This window comes from Echinops telfairi, unplaced genomic scaffold (genome assembly GCF_000313985.2).
Source record: "Echinops telfairi isolate 266 unplaced genomic scaffold, ASM31398v2 ScPeMD7_31;HRSCAF=116, whole genome shotgun sequence".
Lineage (NCBI taxonomy): Eukaryota > Metazoa > Chordata > Mammalia > Afrosoricida > Tenrecidae > Echinops > Echinops telfairi.
Genome location: NW_022103928.1, coordinates 34,137,113 through 34,157,641, shown reverse-complemented (window position 1 = coordinate 34,157,641; position 20,529 = coordinate 34,137,113). Strand labels below are relative to the sequence as shown.

Below are 20,529 nucleotides of genomic sequence, written 5' to 3'. Positions count from 1 at the left end.
TAAGATATGGAAATAATAATCTATAACTTATCAAGGGTTTGTGAGGGAGGGCATGCAGGGGAGGAAGGGGGAAGAAATGGGGAGCTGATATCTGGGGCTCAAGCGGGAAGAGAATGCTTTGAAAATGATGGCGGCATATGCGCAAATGTGCTTGACACATTGGAGGAATGTATGGATTGTGATGAGATGTAAGAGCCCCCAATCAAAATATTAAAAAAATAATTAATCCCCTCTGACCCTGAGCTGACAAGTGGGCTCTGTCTCTTTAAGCTGTAGACAGTTGATGACAGCTTCAAATTCTCCCACACTAATTTCCTCAGAGGCAGGTTTTCCCAATCTTGTGTTCCCCCTAGGGTGGGGCTCATCCCACAAGCATGCTGGGAAGAGGTGCCACTGCCTTCTGTGGGACCAGATCAAATCTTGAGGTTCAGGGGACATTAGGGGTGAGCCTCTAGTTCAGTGGTTCTCAACCTTCCTAATGCTGCGACCCTTTAATACAGTTCCTCATGTTGTGGTGACCCCTAGAATGTGTGTAGCTACTATTCATTTTGTTGTTATCTTCCACTCTATTTCTATACCATGAGTTCTGGCAGTGTGTGGTGGGTTATGCATTGAGATGGTAACCACAAGGTCAGCAGTTCAAACCTATCAGCCACTCTAAGGGAGAATTAAACTTCCATAAAGGTTTACAGTCACAGAAACTCATGGGGGTAGTTCTACTCTGTCCTATAGGGTCACTATGGATCAGAATAGACACAAGAGTAATGAGTGAGAGAGTTATTCATATTCCATGATATCAATTCTTCCATTGGCAGAGATTGAGATTGCTCCCAGTTTCTCTCATATCTATGTTCAAATAGAATTGCTAGTGAGTTAGGGATTAAATTGGGTTGGTTGCTTAGTGTGCTCACCCGTACCTCTAAATGTTCAAGTCCTAATCCCTGGTACCTGTGAACATGACTGTTTGCAAATGTCTTTGAAGATGTTGTCAGTTTAAGAGCACGGCTCAGTGGAATAGAGTGGGTCCTAATTCATTCATGATAACCTCATCAAAGAAACAAAGAGGTAGGGTGGCCATGGGAAAGCGCACCCACCAGCCAAGGAATACGGGCGCCTCCAGGAAATCGGGACAAACTAGAAAGGAGTTGCCCTACAACTTCCAGAGGAGTCTGGTTTAAGAGTCTGTGTTGATTTGGACTCTCCAGAGATGGGTGAGACAATACATATTTTCCTTGGGTGCCACCTAGTTTGTGGGCTTGTTTCAGCAGCCTTAGAAAACAAAAGGTCTGCCCTGTTCTGATAGCCAACAAGTGCTCCCGGATGTCCGAATGGGTAATAGCCCTTTCTCCTTTCCATGGTTGCCCTGAGGGGTAATGAGACTTCTTGGGGCAATGAATCTTCTTGAGTTGAACGGACTGTTTCTTATAAAGCTTCTGGGGGAGTTTAACAGGAGAGGGAAGGTTCCGAAGCTTCCCCAGCTTACAATTTGAGACTCTCGGCCATCATCTCAGGGACCTAAGCCAGAAAGGGATTGAGGCAGGATGAGATACTCATGCTGATTCTTCTGTGTTGCCACTACCAGGCAAGCGGGACCTGGAAATTCAAACACAGCTCGCCATCCTGGGTTTGTCACTGTTATTACTACTCTGAAACTGCAGGAGAAGTTGCCACATGATTCCTTGGGGTATTTCCCCATGCTCTGGCCCTAGCTCTGGTTAGGGGGCTTGTAGGGTCCCTCCCTGTCTCCATTTCTGAAATCACTGCACTTGCCACGACCTCCAGAGCCATGTCACCTTCCAATCTCGCCATAATGATCTCTCCCTCAGGTTGCCTTTCATGTTTTTTTGACAGTGGCCACCTCTCTGTGATGTGAATATGCCGTTCTCATGATCATCCTGGCTTTGATGTCCCTGAAGAAGGACCTGATCTGGCTGTCTTAGTTGAACTTGACCCACCTAGTTGGCTGCCTCGTTCGACTTCCACGCTGTCCCAGAGCGCTTTGCAGTGGCTGGGGACAGGGTGCTTGGGCATGGAGACATGCCTGACCCTGGGCCGCCATGGCTTCTCTCCTATCTGGGGGTCTCTAACTCTTCTCAGACTCGCTACCTACGGTGTGGCTGGAAGATGTTGGATCCAGAAGGCCGTAGTCTTGTTGATCATCACTCTTCCTTCTTTCCTCTTGTTTTCCTTTTCTCCCTCACCCTTTCCTTTCTCTCCTTCCACCTCCTCCTCGGCCACCTGTATCTCCCTTTCCTCACTTCCCTCCAATTTGCAGCAGATGCACTGGTTTCCACGCCATTTCCCTGTGGCAACGTTACTTGGGAAGGCTGTGATCAGAGGCTCCGGGTCAGGGGTCGGAGGTGAATTTTCCGCTCTTGCTGTTGGTGGAGTGTCTACTGCATGGTCAGTTCTTCCTGTGGTTGGAACCTGCCAGTCGATGCTGCTTCAGTTAAGATGTTTGCGCTACTCTCTGGGGAGACAATGGAATCCACCAGTGTCTTGGCAATTATTTATTATAGACCTTACTGACTTAAACTCGAACCTTTTATTACCAGTTGGTTGCCTCATACTTATATTTACTGTACTGGTGGATGGTTGCAGCATTTGTAGCATGGTGGCAGCATTTGTAGCATGGTGGCCACCTGCAATACATATGTTCATGACTGGGAACAGGTTGCTTTCCATTGGTAGGTTTGCTCACTTACATATAGCTGTCCTATCGATATATTTGTATACACATCCTTGGTATTAGCATATGGCTTATTACCACCACTCCTCTCACCTTGCACATTACGTACTACTTTACAGTTAAGTGTAGCTCTGTTAGGTATGTGCTCAGAGAAGCCACAGTAAAGAAATCAAATGACATATTACATATACAGCAAATCTACTGCACAAGACCTCTTTAATGCGCTGAAGAGCAACGATGTTGTACTGAATACTAATGTGTGCCTGAGCAAGCCACAGTATTTTCAACTGTCTCATAGTCAGATGGAATTGGACATTAAAATAGGAAAACAGAAGAATTGATGCATTTGAAAATGGCATTTCAAGTAAAATACTGAAATTAATCAATACATCTTACAAATTACCTATGCTAAAAACTATATGATCAAGTACTAGTTTTTAAAAACAATTAAATATAATAAAAAATGAAATTTAGTTTGCAAACCCTCAAATTTATAAATTGTACATTAAGTCTCTATGTACCATATTGTATTTTTGTTTGAAATCATCAGCAATGTTCACGGATTCTGTTTTTTATCTCACAGTGGAAACATTTTAATTCACTAATGCAACCTCTTTCATAAAAAGCACATTAGGAATATTGAATGTCATTCTTTTTTTTTAATGTCATTCTTATTTCTACATATTTTCTCTAACACTACTCTTCTAATCCAATTTTCAGTTGCTCTTATGAATAGGTAATACTGCTTTATAATAAAAAGTTTATAAAAAAGCATGGATCAATTTTTTTCTCTAGTTTTATAATTTTGATCATTTTATTTTGTTGATAGCCAATTTTTTTGCTTATTCCAAAAAAAGGAATTCTGACCATAATTTTTATTAATGACCAAAATATTTTTTAAATTTTAAAACAATGATTATAATCTTTGTATCGAGTATGTAACTACATAACTAATTATTTATTTTTGTATCTCGCTCTTAAAGTAATTGGCACTGGCTTGCCAGAATTAAATTATATTTTAGAAGCTACTATACAGTTTTAGAGAAAAATGCCAGAATTAAAAATTAAAACCCACATGCCAAAACAAGAGTGCTCTTCCGTCGCGGCAAAGGCAGCTATATTCTGGGAAAGGGATCTTGGTCTTGCTAGGAACGATTCAGGAGTTGTACGAGCTGCTGCTACACCTTATAAAGTGAAGGGGTGGTTAAAGCAGTCAGCGGCTATCCAGGGCAGAAGTGTGCCTCCAGCAGGGGCTCCATGGATAAACTGTGTGGCCCTCGGCTTCCGTAAGAGTTACAGCTTTGGAAACGTTGCGACAGTTCTACTGTTTCACAGTGTTACTGTAAGTAGGAACTGACTGCATGAAAGTGAGTTTTGTTCTGAAAGAGCATAGCACGCAACACGTTCCAACTTACATGTTTGCAAGTATTAAGAGTGGTATAAAGTGTTATTAAGAGTGGTAACACACCAAAATGCCAGGTGATGATCTCAGTAAGGCTCCACGCCCAGTAACACAGTAGGCACCAGCCACATGTCAGTAAGTATGTGTCTCTCAGCTCACACTTTCCAGAATATAAAACTAAACAAATAGTCTTATAAATTCACTTGAAACCATCTGGCATTTATCTTGTTTAAGTTATTGCAGGCAGATCGGACTATTATTCTAATTAAAAACTTAAAAAACCGGACAACAGTATAGAAGTATAGTAAATTTTTATTATTTTTCATTTTCAATAAAATAAATACTTGCTACATAAAAGTCTCGCCTAAAGTGCTTAGTTACCTGCTCAGGATTAATAAGAAATTATTTCTATTGAAATTATAAATTGCTTGACTTTGTAAGAAACATGTTTTTCCCTCCACTATTTTAGTGTTACTTAACATTCCAGGATCATGAGGTTTAAAACTTCAAACTAAGGTCTCTATGGCAAATGTATACAAACCCAACTGTAAATACTTACATATATGTTCCCAGACTTGAATCTATAAAATGTGAACATCAGCCTTTTCTGTCTGCTATTCCCCCCTCACCTTGCAATCCGGCCTGACTGAAGAACTGCAGTACTCCACTGGAGCAACTCTGCTCCCCTCCCTCCGCTCCAAGACACTCCATCCCGCTTGTTGTCCCATGTGGGAGGTGTCATTGGCAGGTACAGCCCAAGGGTGCTGGCTAAACACCCCATGTTGCACACAACAGGCCCCACAACAAAGAGCTATCTGGTCTCCCGTGTTAAATAAGATTAAGAAACACTGTTACACAGGATGAGCCAATTCCCATTTTATGAGCAGCTTGTGGACTTAATTCTGAAAATACATGCTTTGTGATTGGCAAAGACTACTTGAAAGGAGTTTGTGGCCCACTGGCTTCGTGCTTGGTCGCTCAGTGAAAGCGTGAATTCACTAGCCATATGGGGGAGGAAAAACGTGGCACTCTGCTTCTGTGGTGTTGGAAGCCTGCTACTCGTCCTATAGGGTCACTATGAGTCAGAACTGACTCAATGGCAACAAGTTTTGCTCATTCGTTTATTTAAAGGTTTAATCAGTATTCACTCCAGCTTCTGACCAAAATCAAGAGTTGACTCTAAGTATTAAAATGATAATGTCAGATAAAACCACAAAAATCAACGTAGAATTACAGACTAGGATCTAGGCCAATTAATTCCCCTTTAGCCTGTTTAACTAGTTTTATCTGGTAATCCTAAAAGCTACAACTGTGTTGAAGGAGCTAAGCAAATCAGTTTCCCATTTCCTTTTCTGGATTACAATACAAATTCAGTGGTATATAAAGTGACTGGCAAACAGCACAGTGACCTAGAAATATTCTGAAAATGTTTATCCTAACATATATATCCTAATATATAAAAATTTAAGAGCTTTTATCATCCAAAATTGTCATGGATATATTTTTGGACAGATCGAATTGCCTTTTTGCTCTTTTATAATACTTGCTCAAATAGCAACGTATGAATAAGCATAGGATACAAAATTAAGTCAGCTGCCCTTTCCATATACCTTTCCAATTGTATAAGTATCAACGCACCAAATGAGAGTTCTCCTAATAAAGAAGCAAATTATCAAAACACACAATCATCAGTCTAAGTTCACCACAGAGAAAAGTGTACTTTAGTATTCATCCCTACTTTCACATTCGATGTATTTTCTCATGTTCGACAAACTTATTCAATTGGTTTAAGTTATCCCACCACTTAAAGAGGAAAGCCTCCGCAATCATTTTAAACCACGGAGTTATCTTAATTTCACCACGGGCTGCTTTTTCCAAAAGTTCTTCTACTTCTTCCTTTGACACATAGCGCAAGCTTTTAATCTCATTGGGATCTGGATCCAGAGTTACATTCTTCTTCACAAACAAAATGTAATCAATTTCATGTTCACCCCAGATGCCATCAGATTGAGCCTTGTAGTGAATTCGTGTTAGATAATTCATGTCTTCTGGAAGAACCTATTGAAAAAATAGAACACAATAAAAATGCCAGTGATTTAAAGAAAAAATAATCTAAGAGTATCCAGTAATAATGTGTCGTGGTGTTAGCATTAAAATAAAAAACAAAACAAAACAAAAAACTATTTATAATACATAGAACTACTACACTGCTAGTTCCCAAGAGTCTACTTGCTTTCCCCCCCTAGGATCAGGCACATACTTGTGGACTTCAGAAAGTTTAATCGACTGCCTACTTGCATAAGATAGGCATGGGAAGCAAACTTGAGAAGAAAGCAACGGGACCGATGGTCTCAGAGGGACTGTGGGGAGAAGATGATGAGGGAAGGGAATGGTAAGCAAACAACACCATAGACAGGGAACAATTAGGGAATTAAAATCAAAAACAAGGATATAGAGATCCTGGGGATGTTGGAGCATCAGCAATCTAGCTGAGAGGAATTACTATGAGGCGGAAGTAGGGCGAGAGTGATAGTGGGGCAGGAAGAAGGTGAAAGGAAACAGGGATGATCTAGGAAGCAAAGATATGGATAGAAGTATAAGCATAGGCACATACAATATGTTAATACATTAATTCATAACAATAGTACAAGGTATTGGCCCATGTACATATATTTATATAGCAATACACTGAGGTTGTAGATAGGCTCATGCCCTCCCCCAATGGAAGAACACTTTGTTCTAACAATCCGGCAATGTGTGATGCTCACCCTCCCGGCACAATCGCTGAAGACAAAATGGGTGAATAAGCAAATGTGGTGAAGAAAGCTGAAAAAAAAAAAAAAAAGAAAGCTGATGGTGACCAGCTATCAAAAGATATAGCATCTGGGTTCTTAAAGGTTTGAAGTTAAAGAAGCAGCCACCTAGCAGAGAAGTAACAAGCCCACATGAAGAAGCACACCAGGCTGTGCAAACATGAGGTGTCGCCAGGACCAGGTAAAGGCATCAGAAGACCCAAAAACAAACAAACAAAACCATTATTGAGAATGATGGGGGTTAGGAGCAGAGACCCAAAGCCCATCTGTAGACAAAGTGCTGGGACATCCCCTTCACAGAGGGGTCACAGGGAAGGGATGAGTCAATCAGGGTGCAGTAAAGCACCAATAAAACACACAATACTCTTCTGGTTCCTTGAGACTCCCTTATGCTATGACCCTAGTACTGTCTTTCATGGCGGGCTAGACTGGAGCATGTGTACAGGTACAGATAAGACATAAGAACTCACAACACACAGAATCCAGGAGCAGTTGTAGCAATACCAGGAGGTTAGGGGGAAGGTGGGGAAAGGAGGGGAAGAACCAATCTTGATGATCAACACATAACCACATCCCCCACCCTCACCCCAGGGGATGACCAGAAAAACGTGGGGAAAGTTAGACAGCAGTTGATGTAAGATATGAAAATAATAATTTATAATTTATCAAGGAGCCACAAGGGTGGGAGGAGTGGTGGTGGTGGTGGTGGGGGGAAGAGGAGCTGACACCAAGGGCTCAAGTAGAAAATGTTTTGGAACTGATGATGGCAACATATGCACAAATTGCTTGATAGGATTGATGTATGGATTGTTACAAGAGCTCTAAGAGCCCCCAATAAAATGTTTATATAACATTTATAAAAGATAATGGAGTTTTTCCATGAACTTTAAAAAAATCCCTTTGTATCTTGATTTTTTAAAAAATAGCAGCAGATCAAAGAAATATAATCACTTTTTTGGATAGTAACTTACCATTTTAACAAGATGAGATAATTTAAATATTCAGAAATCTTTATTGGAATATTACCAGAAAAAAGATTTCAATTTTCCTAATAATAGTTGTCAGCCCTACATTTAGTTCCAAAGATTGAGCTAAATTCCATTAAACTCAATGAAATTCAACATCATAAAATTTATTCTGATTCACAGTGAGTAATGCTAAGTAAAATTTACATAATCTTTATTCAAGGTGTTTTCTGGAACTAACTTATTATTAACTCCACAGGTCATCTCCAATAATCCACTTTCCAGTACACTCTGTGTGAGAGCAGGCTAGTCGCAACCCTGGTCAGTGACAGAAAGGGAATCCCAGAGGCTTAATCTATGTGGTGACCTTACAAATGTCCACTGGGCATTGAGTGTCATCCATCGCCTTCTGCAAATCAGGTGTTCACATTTTGAGTTCTAATACAGTTCCCTCCTCTGGTCTTGGATTTAATTATTTATAATCCTTATATTACACAGACTGGCTGCTTGTTTTAAGACAAGCCTTTAAGACCCCAGACACTATTCTTCTCATAGCTGGGCACCATCGGATTTTCACCAACTCTTTTATAGTACTCACATCTTTAATGATCTCCTCATGAGGGCAAGTATTGTTTAGGGCCACATTTATAAGAATTAATTGGAATGAGGACCTAATGTCGGGGGTTTAAGTGGAGAGAAAATGTTTTGAGAATGAAGTACAAATGCGCTGTACACAATTGATGTGTGTATGGATTGTGATAAGAGTTGTATGAGCCCCTAATAAAATGTTTTAAAAAAATAATTAATTGGTCTTAGATTATGGCCATGATTACGTGTGAGCTCAAAATTCATTTATATATCTATGATTTATACATTTCTTGGGTCTACTTTAGAGACAGCCTTATCATTTTATTGGGAAACATTATAAATCATTCCCATGTGGCAGATGATAGTCCTATTGATATTAATATAGCCAATGATATAGAATTTAAAATACTGTTGAGAAAAGGCATATGTACATGTATATGACAGAGTATTTAGACAAAGTATATTTATTTTATTTTTTTATTGGGGGGGCTTTACAAATCTTATAACAATCCATCATTCAGATGTATTAAGCCCACTTGTACATATGTTGCCATCAACATTTCTAGAACAAACATTTTCTTTCTACTTGAGCTCTTGGTATCAGCTCCTCTTTTTTCCCTTACCTCCCTTGTGAATCCTTATCAATTATATATTAATATTGCTATTTTGTGCCTTAAACTGTCCATTGTCTCCCTTCACCCACATTTCTGTCATTTGTCCCCCTCAGGGAGGCTATATATCTAACCTTGTGATGGGCTCCACTGCCCAGTCCCCATGATATTGCTACTCCCACTACTGTTCCTGAGGGTTTTATCTGTCCTGAATTCCATGTGTCTAAATCTCTAATCCGTACCAATGAGTGTACTCCGGTCTCGTCTGATTTGTAAGGTAGAACTGGGTCATGGTAGTGGGGGAAAGGAAGCCTTCAGGAGCTAAAGGATTGATGTGTGTATCGTCGGTGCTACAGTGCACCTTGGTTGAATTGTCCCTTCCTTGTAACCCTCTTCTGTGGGGAGATGTCTAATTGTCTACAGATGGGCTTTAGGTCCCCACTTCAACCCTCCTTTTGCATGGATATAAAGTATTTTTAAAATGTACGTTTAAATGCTAACTTGTATGGTTTTTATGCACGGTAACATCAGTTACCTCTTCTGTGGGAATTCCTAGCTCAGCTTTTAAACGCCTCTGTGCTGCTCGTCTTACTCCAATTGCATCATTTTCTTCAAGTTCTCCTGGATTACTTAATGGATGACTACAACAAGTATTGGTAAAATAACCTGGAAAACATTAACATAGGTAGAAATGAATTTTTCTTTAAAATATGTCTAAAAGATCAAGAAATCTAATGCTGTTAAAAACAAAAATAATTCTTTAGTGTTTTAAAATGTTATAATGCTTTACAAAATAGTCATTTTGTAAAAAAAAGACAACTGTAGATAAGTTCTTTTTTTTGGTCTTAAAAAAGTTCTTAACGACTACCCAAAAAGAAAATCAGAATGTGATGCTGCAAATAGTATACATGTAACTATACACATACATAACATACCCTATCCCCGCCCAACCCCCCAGCTCTTATTCTTTACTGCTGCCACATTAGGTTCCACTCCCTGTATAAAGTTTTTAAATACAGAAGAGGAAATTATTTCATTAAGCTTAATTGGAAAACGAGAATTTTTTTTTCTTTCAGAGGCAAGCCTAGACTGTTTTAATAAATAAAATCACACGAAAGACACAATGGAAAATCGTCTTTGAAACTACAGTGTAAGTTACAGTTTGTTTTATGGCTTCTTTGCCACTAGACAATAAAAGAAAATTCCCTAAGAAGGCAAGCAAGCATACAGCCGCCAAAACACGGAACGCTTCACAGACTTGCAGGTCACCCTTGCACAGGGGCCAGGCTGTCTTCTCTGGATCGTTCCCCCAATTTCAGTCTACGTGCAGCTGTGCAAGCACAGAAGCTGATAATCATTCTGTGTGCCATTTACCAAGCAGGACCCCAGTACATGTTTATCTCCTTCTTTTTCTTTCTCATTTTACATACCAAGTTGCATTTTAATAGTTTTAAAGTTTTATTTTAAAAGTTTCAACTACTTTATGTCCTCTTTACTTAAGCATCTAAACGTACTTAATTTGGCCAAGGAAAACTATTCTATAGAAAAAGAACAAGTAACAGAATTCTTAGAAAAAGCAAGAAAATTTACTTCTAATACAGTTCTAAAAATCCTTTTCCCCACCCACAAGGATTAATTCATTTATAATACCAATACATTGCAATATTAAGCATACTAACCTGGAAAGGTAATTTTAGCATCTGATCTCTGCTGAAGTAGGAGTTTGTTTTCTGTGTTAAATAAGAAAACACTAAAAGCTCGATGCAATAATCCTGGAGGCAAAAGAAATTCCATTATTTTGATTTTTAAATGTCAGTGATTTGTTTCATTTCCCCCTGGGAGTTAATAATATTAGTAAGCAGCTGCCATTGAACTTTTCTACCCATAGTCATAGTTTTGAGTAAGGCACGGCAAGGTTGCCACTGCTGGTCAGGCCACGTGTGTTGCTGTGATGATAAAAGCTGTGTTACCTGTATTTCAAATATCAGTAAGGTCACCTATGGCGTAAGCATTTCAGCAGAGTTTCCATACTAGGACAGATTAGAAAGATGGAAGAGGCAGCTCACTTCTGAAAAATTTGCCACTGAAAACTTTATGGCCAGCAGCAGAACATTGTCTGATCTTGTGCCAAAAGATGAGCCCTTCAGAAGGCAAGCAAAATAAAATTGGAGATACTGTGTCTTCAAAGAAAATCTCACTTAATGATATGGATAGAGTAAAAAGCTCTTGGGACCTTCATTTGCTGATGTATCACAGATCAAAATGAATAGAAACAGCTGTAAACATTCATTGATAATTGGAATGTGGACTGTACAAGTATAAGTCTAGGAAAATTAACTAAATAAAAAATGAACTAAAATGCATAGATTGATATCCTTTAGGAAGCTGAAATGGATTGGTACTGGCCATTCTGAATTAGATAATCATGTATTATACTGTGTTGGAAATGACTAATTGAAGAGGAATAGCACTGAATTCATCAACATACACCCTAAAGTACAATGCTATTAGTGATAAAATGATATCCAGATGCACCCAAAGATCAGTTAATCCAACTATTATTCAAATATACAAACCAACCACGAATAGCAAACATGAGGAAATGTTACCAACTTCTATAACTTAAAACTGATCAAATATGCAACCAAGATACATTGAACTACTAGTGTGCGGAAGGCAAAAGTTGGAAACAAAGGAAGATTAGTAGTTGAAATCACATGATAGAATTTTCCAAGACCGACGTATTCATTAAAACTGTCTTTTTTCAACAAACTAGCATAACATACGTGGACCTCCCAAAGAGTATAGGAATCAAACTGACTGTATCTGTGGAAAGAGACAATGTAGAGGGCTCAACATTAGTGGTCTGAACAAGTCTAGGCGCTGACTGTTGAACAGACCATAACTTGGTTGTATGCAAGTTCTAGCTGAAGAAAGCCCATGAGAGCCAAAGTATAACTTCGAGTAGATCCCACTTGAATTTAGACACAATATCTAGATTTGCAATGAACATTAATGATAAAAGACGAGTTGTGGAAAGACATCATGAAAGAAGAAATGTCACTAAAACAAAAGGAAAGAAAGAGACAACCCAACTGGATGCCAGAAGACACTCGGAAGTTTGCTCTTGAATGTATAGAAGCCAAAGGGAATGGAAGACAGGATGATGAGCTGAACAGAACGGAGATGAAAGTAAACCTAATATCAAGTAAATATGACAACACCAGAAATATACAGAGAAGCATGACACAAATTTTAACCAAAGGATAAAAAGAAATGATGCTTTAAAAAAGATTATTTCAAAGGGCAGCTTGAAAATACAAAGTAATGTATTATAATGAAATGTGCAAAAACCTGGAGTGGGAAAACCAAAATGGACACTTCTCAAACTTACAGAACCGATGAACGTCCAAGTCTCACGTTATAATATTGAAGGACTCTGCGCTAAACTCATGAGTCAGATCTGACAACAGTGGGTTTGGTCACAGGGGTCCTCAAATTGTGGCCCGCAGAGGACATTTATCCGGCCCGCTGGGTGTTTTTGCCCCATTTTGTTTTTTACTTCAAAATAAGATATGTGCAGTGTGCATAGGAATTTGTTCATAGTTTTTTAAAAAACTATAGTCTGGCCCTCCAACGGGTCTGAGGGACAGTGAACTGGCCCCGTTTAAAAAGTTTGAGGACCCCTGGTATGGGCACAAACACTGAATGAGGCAGACCATATCAAAAGATGAAGGAATTCTGAACCCGAAAGGATGCGTCAGCAGCCAATCATTCCAGGAGATACCATGCAATCAAGAACCAACGGCACAGGAGGAAGAAATCCAAACTGCCCAGAAAACAAGGTTCACCCACACTAAGGTTCCAAGAAATTGGGAAGACAGCTGCCTGGCCAACCAACTGGAAGGGATCCATAATCAGGCCCATCCCAAAGAAGGGTGATCCAACATGATGCAGACATTATTAAACAATATCATTAACACTATACACAAGTACAATTTTACTGAAGGTAACTCAAAAGTGGTTTTCTTTTGAGAAGCAGTATATTGACAGGAACTGCCAGAAATTCAAGCTAGATTCAGAAGAGAATGTGGTAAGAGGGCTATCAAAGGTGATTTATATGTACCTTGGCTGACAGCAGAGATTACCTGATATGTGTTTACTTGTGCCTGATTAACTATGCAAAGATCTTCAATTGTGTGATCATAGCACATAATGAATAACATTGTGAACAATAAGAATTTAAGAACACTTAATTGTGCTCATGTGCAATCTGTATGTAAACCAAGAGGCAGTCACTGGAACACCTCAAGGGGATACTGCATCATTGAAAATCAGGAATGGTGTGTCAGGGTTATATCCTTTCACTGACCTTATTTGATCTGCATTCTGAGCAAGTAATCTGAGAAGTTGAACTGTCTGAAGAACCCAGCATCAGGACTGGAGCACTATTAACACCTTGTCAGCAAGATGACACAATACTGCTCGGTCAAAGCAAAGAAGACTTGAAGCACTGACTGAAGATTCGAGGCTACAGCCTTCAGTATGGATCACATCTCAAAATAAAACAAAAATTCTCACAACTGGACCAATAAGGAACATTAGGATAAACAGATCCACAATCAAGCCTAGGCCAGCCTCAGTCAGGGAATCAAATGACATTGCTCTGAGAAAATCTGCTGCAAAGGCCTCTTTAAATTGTTAAAAAGCAAAGATGTCTCTTTGAGGACTAGGGTGCACCTAAGTCAAGCCAAGGTATTTTCAATCACATGCAAATGCTGGACAATGAATAAGGAAGACTGAAGGAATAACAGTGCTGGCAAAGAACACTGACAATATAGCAAACTGCCAGAAGAAGTACAGCTGGAATGCTTAGAAGTAAGGATGGTGAATGTGGGCCTATTATCAGAAGGGACCAAACCCTGGAGAAGGCTATCATGTTTGGTAGAGGCTCACTAATAGGATGGACTGACTGTTGCTGCACAATGGGCTCAAACACAAAAACTGAGGATGGTAGGAATGGGTAGTGTTAGTTCTATAAAGGGTTGCTACGAAGCCGGCCCCTGACTCACTAACAACTGTGTGGTTACAATGGGGAGGAGGTCTGGCACCACAGGCACAAGAAGGTCAGCCACCAGGAAAAGAAACGGGAATCGGTTGCCAGCTCTGCTGCTGGTCACACGTCCTTTCTGGGATTTTCAGCTGAGGCTCCTTCAGTCTTCTACCCCTGCAAAGACTCCTCCCCTTCTTTTCACGCTCTTGAGTCACTGGAAAGTTTGTTGGATTAGTTTATTTTCTCTTTTACAAAATAACCCAGAAGGAATTGAGTAAAAGACACATAAAATGCAGAGACCAATGTAGATGTTACTAATCCATTACTTTTAACTGGAGCCAAAGATAAAATACCAAATAACTGAGAAGCTCTTTCGTTTACCAGCTTACCTTTCTGAGATAACCTGAAAGTATTTTTAAACAGTACCTTTTTTTTCAATGTTTTCATTCAGATGACAATTCTTTTTCGTCTCAGCCCCAATTTTGTTGTCATTTTCATCAATGAGAATACACATCTCAGCCAGAAGTTGAACCTGTTGCTCATCGAGATGGTCAGTATTTATTTCAGGCATCGTGACAATATATCTGATCTGTCCAAAAGGTCTAAAGTAAAGAGAAAGAAAGGCTATTATTTCACATCTCTTTGAAGGCCAGTTAAACATAACAATTAACCAGGAGTTGATCCTGACTCCTGGTGAGCCCACAGGAGAGCTGGGCTCCACAGGACTAGCAATGGCTGGATTTGCAGAAGCAGATCAGGAGGCTTTCTTTTTTTTTTGGGGGGGGGGGGGGGGCAAGGAACCTCTGGGTGGCTCTCAAAGTTAGCAGCCATGGATGCTACCTGCTTTCACCACCAAGACATCATAAAAATATTTCAGGGAAGCAATGATTGATTTCTGCATGCAGCAAGCAAGCCAGCCATTTCAAAACAGGGTGTGGGATTATGCTACCTGCTGCTCCTGTCTGCAGTGTCCCTGCTCTTTGTTCCTGTCAATACTGTGGCCCACTGTTTAGCCCCGGCCTGGTCATCTCTCCTCCCATGGACATTCACAGTTGGCCTCTCACCATAGGTCAATTAGCAACCTATATTCTTTCAATTCTTGTTCTATATAACCCTCTGCAGCACATGATATAGTCCATCTCTTTCCATTTACACACTTTTCTTCCCTATTGGAAGTTGTCTGTCGAAGCGCTAGCCCCATCCTAATATGGCACCCTGTTTTTCTACCAGAGCTTCTAAACCCCTCCATTATGCTTTCCTAAGGTTGTTCCCAACATGCTTTGCTGTTCTGCTTCTGTTGTTCAAAAAAGCTACCCCAACCTGTTGAAATGCCTTTCTCAAGGCCCAATTCATGTGCCCAACATTCAATATCCCAGTAAATTTTAATCTGTACTTTCCCAACCTGGTTCCTAACGAGAAAATGATAATTTGAGTGACTGCTTTCTCCATTTTTCAAAAGGCACAAAATCCACTCTAGATGTATGAGAAAACTGAAGTCTTACATTCAAGGATTGCCTTAAGCAGTGCTCCCCCAACTTTTTCTATGAAGACTTAGCATCCATTCTGCCTTTTATAGCATCCTCAAGCCTCAGCCACACAAAAACACACAAACCCACCAAACGCACTGCTATTGAGTCAATTCTGACTTACAGTAACCATATAGGACTTAGTAGAATAGCCCCTGTGGGGTTCCAAAACTGTAAATCTTTACAGGAGCAGAAAGCCTCATCTTTTTCCCAGGGCTGGTATTTAACTTTGGGTTTAAACTCATGAAAATGGCGTTGAAAAAAAGCTTAAGGTAGTGGTAAGCCACAAGCTTAGGGAAGAATTTTCACAAAAGATCCAATGAGTTTACTGTGTGTCTATACAGGTAAAGAGTTCGATAATTGCATTTCTTAATCTTGATTAGCTTAATAGAGCAGCGTCCTTTACCTGATGTTATGCATCATCAAGAGTTTAAAATGTAAACCTAAAGATACTGCACATGCAGTGTATTATGTGAACAGCCTTTTAAATGATACTAGTAAACATTTATTGAGTGATGCTCTTATGTTGCATATTTTAAATAAAGTCCAATCTTACAAGAAAAGTTTAATACTTTCTGAAGATACTACTGTGAACAAAGAAGACAGTATTGTAAAGAAAACCAAAAACCACCCAAAAATTTTAAAAAGATGTACGTTAAAAAAAAAAAAAAAAGGTCGTAGGTCATTTACCAATCATAAAATCTGCATACCATTTCTTAAACTAGCAGAAAGAAAATTTGGTACAATGACCTATTTAACCAGAACAGGGAGGTGTCTCTCCCGCTAGTGTAAACCAGATTTTCAAGCCTTTCTGGAAGTCAAATTCCCCAAGCACCACCACCACCAAAGACCTTTCTGACCAAAAGCCTCAGTAAACACTAAGGACACCAAAGGCAATAAGAATTTCCAATCACGTACTTCAAGTGCTACCACCAAGCAATTCGCTCTCCTCCTTCCCCGATAGTTGCTAGCTCAGAGGCTCCAATTGGGCTTCCACCCAGCTTCCCAGCGTCTGCATTCACAACGCGTAGCGCACTCACCACCCATCTGGGAACGCCTTCACCTTCCCAATCCTGGTTTCTAAATGAGTACCTAACTTAACACTCTCTCCCGGGCTCTGATGCCCCTCACTCCCCGCTTGGCCCATGCATTATTAATCACTGCTTAGTAAACAGTGTTTTGAATAAATGTAGAGTGGAGGCAGGAGCATTTAATGTACGAGCATCTTAGATTTCCCCGACATGCAGTATTGTTCTAGGATTTAAAAATCAAATTGGGATGGGTTTAATTATTGTTGATCCTGTACACTTGGTTGTGATGTCGTTTATCAGAGAGAGCATGCCTTTCGCACTAAGCATCCTGTGCTGTCAAGAGAGGCAGTCAGTATCACCCCTCCTCGCCCAGGGCTTCCGTCTCCCTGGGCGACAGGCGGGCTCTCCACTCAGCCCCTCGCAGCGCTCACCGCCAACCTCCAAAACTCGACGCCGAAGCTCTAGGGAAAGCGACCCCCAGCGGAACCCCGCTGCGTCCCTTCTCCCATTCCCCATCCCACGTCTTTCAAGAGAGCAGGCTGAACCTGGAGACCCGGTGGCCCATACCTGAACTCCGCGTTCCCGATGCAGGCGACAATGCCGTCTCGAAGGTCAGCAACCAAAGCTACTGCAGGCAGCGCACGCTGTGCCGCGCCTCGCCGGCCGGCGGCATCCCCAGCACGTAGGCCACGCCCCCAGGCGCCGCCCCTGGCCGGGCGCCCAACCGCCGGAGCCAGCGCTCCTGCAGACCAACCGCACCACATCCTCGCTGCGGCCAATCGTGCGCAGGCCCGCGCGTGACGTAGCATATCGCCTGATGGTGCCACCCCTGGCGAGGGCGGGGCTTACCTCCGTGGAAAAAACCGCTGCTCGCGCCCAACCCCCAACCTCCACCTGCGCTCCGGGCGGCCTCTGCGGCCCGTGGCAAAGCAGGGAAGGATCGCGGTGTAGAAAAGCAAGACTGTAGACACCTACGCCCCCAACCGGAAGTCCTAACTGTCCCGAGGAGGAAAGACTTCAATTTGCTTGACCTACGGTGCTGGCATTCCGTCACGGGGAGGAGTAGGCGGGGGACCAGGAAAGAGATGGTATTGGCTGGCGCCTGTGGCCTGCTGACAGCCAGCCAATAGTCCTCTGTGGCCTGGTAGTGCTCAGCCAATCGGTTAAAGGCAGCGGTTCCGGGCGTGTCCGTGCGGACGTCGAGGCGTCTCTGAACTCAGTGCCTTAAAAATTTTATTTAAAGATCATTTTATTGGGGGCTCTTACAGCTCTTAGGACAAGATCTCAACGCTTTTCGGGGTTGCAGTGGCGATGACTTCTGCGAACGTGATGGCTTAGGCAGAAACGGGAGCTGGTGGGGCAGGCAAGTGGAGCACTCCCCGTCCCCGGTGCGCACCCGCTCCTGCGGGTGGCCTTCCTCCCGCGGACTGACGGCGGATCCCGAGAGCGCGTTGTTCCTGTGCGGCTCGCTGCCCACCTTGCCAGACAGCCAAACCGCAGTGGGAAGTTCCCCAGCGACTCCCTCCCCCAGCCCGGACCTATAAAACCCCTCACCTCCCCTTTCTCGCCCCGGAGAGCGCGCGACTTGGACGAGGCGGGCCCCCACCGGGGACCCGGGAACCTCGCCTGGGAGCTCTGTAATCCACCTTGAAAACTGTTTCCCGCTTTGCCTTCTTTCTTTCCGTCGCCAAATACCATACATTCATTAGATTTTTAAACGCAAGAAATAATTTGTTATATTCGTTTGGAAGACATCCCCGGCCCCTTACAGCACTGCATTGGAATCTTTGAAGCATCAGTCACTAGGGTGGTTTGAAACTAGAGAAAACTTGTTTAGGATAGTGGATTAAGGTAAAGGTACCTTGACAGGCTTATTTTGGCCTGGCAATCAATCTGGTTTTGAAATTTACAGCGCTTGAAACCCTATGGGATAGTTCTACTTAGCACGTATGGGAATCACCAGGAGTCAGAATGCATTTGATAGCAACTAACAGTATTAAAGAAACCATCTGGTGGCAAGCATCCACTTCTTTTTAAAAAATCAAGTGCAACTAATTAGGAATAGTGTGCTCAAGATCACATGTGAAGTCATTTTTTGCCAAGTGTATGTGTAGAAATAAAAGGTTTATTTCTTCTAGTTCTACGTGTGAAAATAAAATACTGAATTTGTTAGCCAAGGATGATTTGGTGCAGCAATTCCCAAACTTTTTGGACTCAGGGCATTTTGCACTTTTTAAAAAAAAATCATTTTATTGGGGGCTCATACAGCTCTTAACGCAATCCATACATATATCAATTGTGTCAAGCACATTTGTACATATGTTGCCATTATCTTTTTCAAAACATTTTCTTTCTACTTAAGCCCTTGATACCAGCTCATTTTTCAAATTAAGTTAGCCACTCCCTAGAAATATATGTGACAGAAGTTGGGGAGAGGAGCCAGCATTCCATGCCCACACGGAAGCAGACCAGGAAGGAAGAAGAGAAAGGGACAGCCAGCCTGGGCCCCATGCTGGCACACCAGGCCTGGAGGATGATGTCCGTGGGGAGCTGCTGGGACACAGAGGGGACTGTGGGGCCCACAACAGCTCATGTCATATTGTCCCCTTACTGGAGAAAACTGCAACAGGACAATTCTGGGGTTACACAGGGAGGGGGGTGTAGTGCTGTCTGAACCCCCACAGCAGGGTGACTAAGAAGGGAACATAACAGATTAGCACCAGGAGTAAAGCAAAGCAAAGCTACGAAGCCCCTGAAGAGCCCCCCAAAAGGACTTCAGGTTGGGAGGGACAGCGCTCAGAGGTCCCCTTGACCAGTGGGGAAATAGTCATGAAAGGTCAGCGAACAGACCTGGAATTACGTATATGTTTTCTCTCTCCTTTTCTACTTTCAATCTTCTGTTTTCTTTTTGTTTGGTCTATGTCATAGATGATTTACCTATGTATGTAAGATAGGCATCAGAGGGGGAGGGGGAAGAAAGGAAGGGGGATGTCAACCAACCCAACAAGAAGTAAACTAAAATCGTTGAAGAGAAGGGTATAGGATGCCTAGTGGGGCTTAAGGGCAAAGTAACTGCAAGGAATTAATGAAACCCAAATAAAGGCCGAACATAATACTGGGACAAGGGGAAAGTATTAGGAAAGTAAAAGGAAATAGAGGAAAGAACTAGGAGGCAAAGGGCATTTATAGAGGTCTAAATATAGGCATGCACATGTGTAAATATATTTATATATGATGATGGGGAAATGACTATGTATATATTTATAGGTTTAGTATTAAGGTAGCAGATGGATATTGGGCCTCTACTCAAGTACTCCCTCAATGCAAGAACAGTTTGTTCTAGTAAACTGGCATTCCATGATGATCACCTTCCCGACAAAATCGCTGAAGACAAAGTGGGTGCATAAGTAAATGTGGTGAAGTAAGGTGATGGTACCCAGCTATCAAAAGATATGGAGGCTGGTGTCTTAAAGGCTTGAAGATAAACAAGCAGCCACCTAACTGAGAAGCAACAAAGTCCACATGGAAGAAGCACACCAGCCTGTGTGATCATGAGGGGTCGATGGGATCAGGTATCCAAGAACAAAAAATCATATCATTGTGAATCATATCCTGAGGGGGAGTGCGGAGTTGGGACTCAAAGCCCATCTGTAGGAAACTGGACATCCCCTTACAGAAGGGCCACAGGGAGGAGGAGAAGAGCAAGTCAGGGTGCAGTGTAGCAACGATGAAACATGCAACTTTCCTGTAGTTCCTAAATGCTCCTCCTCCCACTATCATGATCCCAGTTCTACCTTACAGATCCTGCTAGACCAGAGGATGTACACTGGTACAGATAGAAACTGGAAACA

The 20,529-nt window shown here is 41.7% G+C and overlaps 1 protein-coding gene and 1 non-coding gene across 3 annotated transcripts; both read right to left on the bottom strand.

Annotated features, from left to right (window-relative positions):
- Nucleotides 1-4,385: 4,385 nt before the first annotated feature.
- IDI1 (isopentenyl-diphosphate delta isomerase 1) lies at nucleotides 4,386-17,352 on the bottom strand. 2 transcript variants are annotated; one of them, XM_004702348.2, is made up of 5 exons: nucleotides 17,246-17,352; nucleotides 14,548-14,723; nucleotides 10,748-10,840; nucleotides 9,604-9,734; nucleotides 4,386-6,149 (listed from the first exon to the last, which is right to left on the bottom strand). In XM_004702348.2, the coding sequence occupies exons 2-5, from the start codon at nucleotides 14,690-14,692 to the stop codon at nucleotides 5,832-5,834; spliced, it is 687 nt and encodes a 228-aa protein (XP_004702405.1). In that variant the 5' UTR covers nucleotides 14,693-14,723; nucleotides 17,246-17,352; the 3' UTR covers nucleotides 4,386-5,831. The 2 variants fall into 2 exon arrangements, with proteins under 2 accessions (XP_004702405.1, XP_045145995.1); XM_045290060.1 differs by lacking the exon at nucleotides 17,246-17,352 and having other exon boundaries at nucleotides 10,748-10,842; nucleotides 14,549-14,655.
- LOC115869565 lies at nucleotides 10,303-10,410 on the bottom strand. The gene has a single exon (XR_004046239.1). It is a non-coding gene; the product is annotated as a U6 spliceosomal RNA (small nuclear RNA).
- Nucleotides 17,353-20,529: the final 3,177 nt, after the last annotated feature.

Coding starts and splice junctions, on each gene's coding strand:
- IDI1 (XM_004702348.2), bottom strand. CDS start 14,692: ATGCCTGAAATAAATACTGACCATCTCGATGAGCAACAGGTTCAACTT. Junction 9,735..10,747: donor TGCTAAAATTACCTTTCCAG/GTTAGTATGCTT, acceptor AATGTTTTCCAG/GTTATTTTACCAATACTTGT. Junction 6,150..9,603: donor TAGGAATTCCCACAGAAGAG/GTAACTGATGTT, acceptor TTTTTTCAATAG/GTTCTTCCAGAAGACATGAA.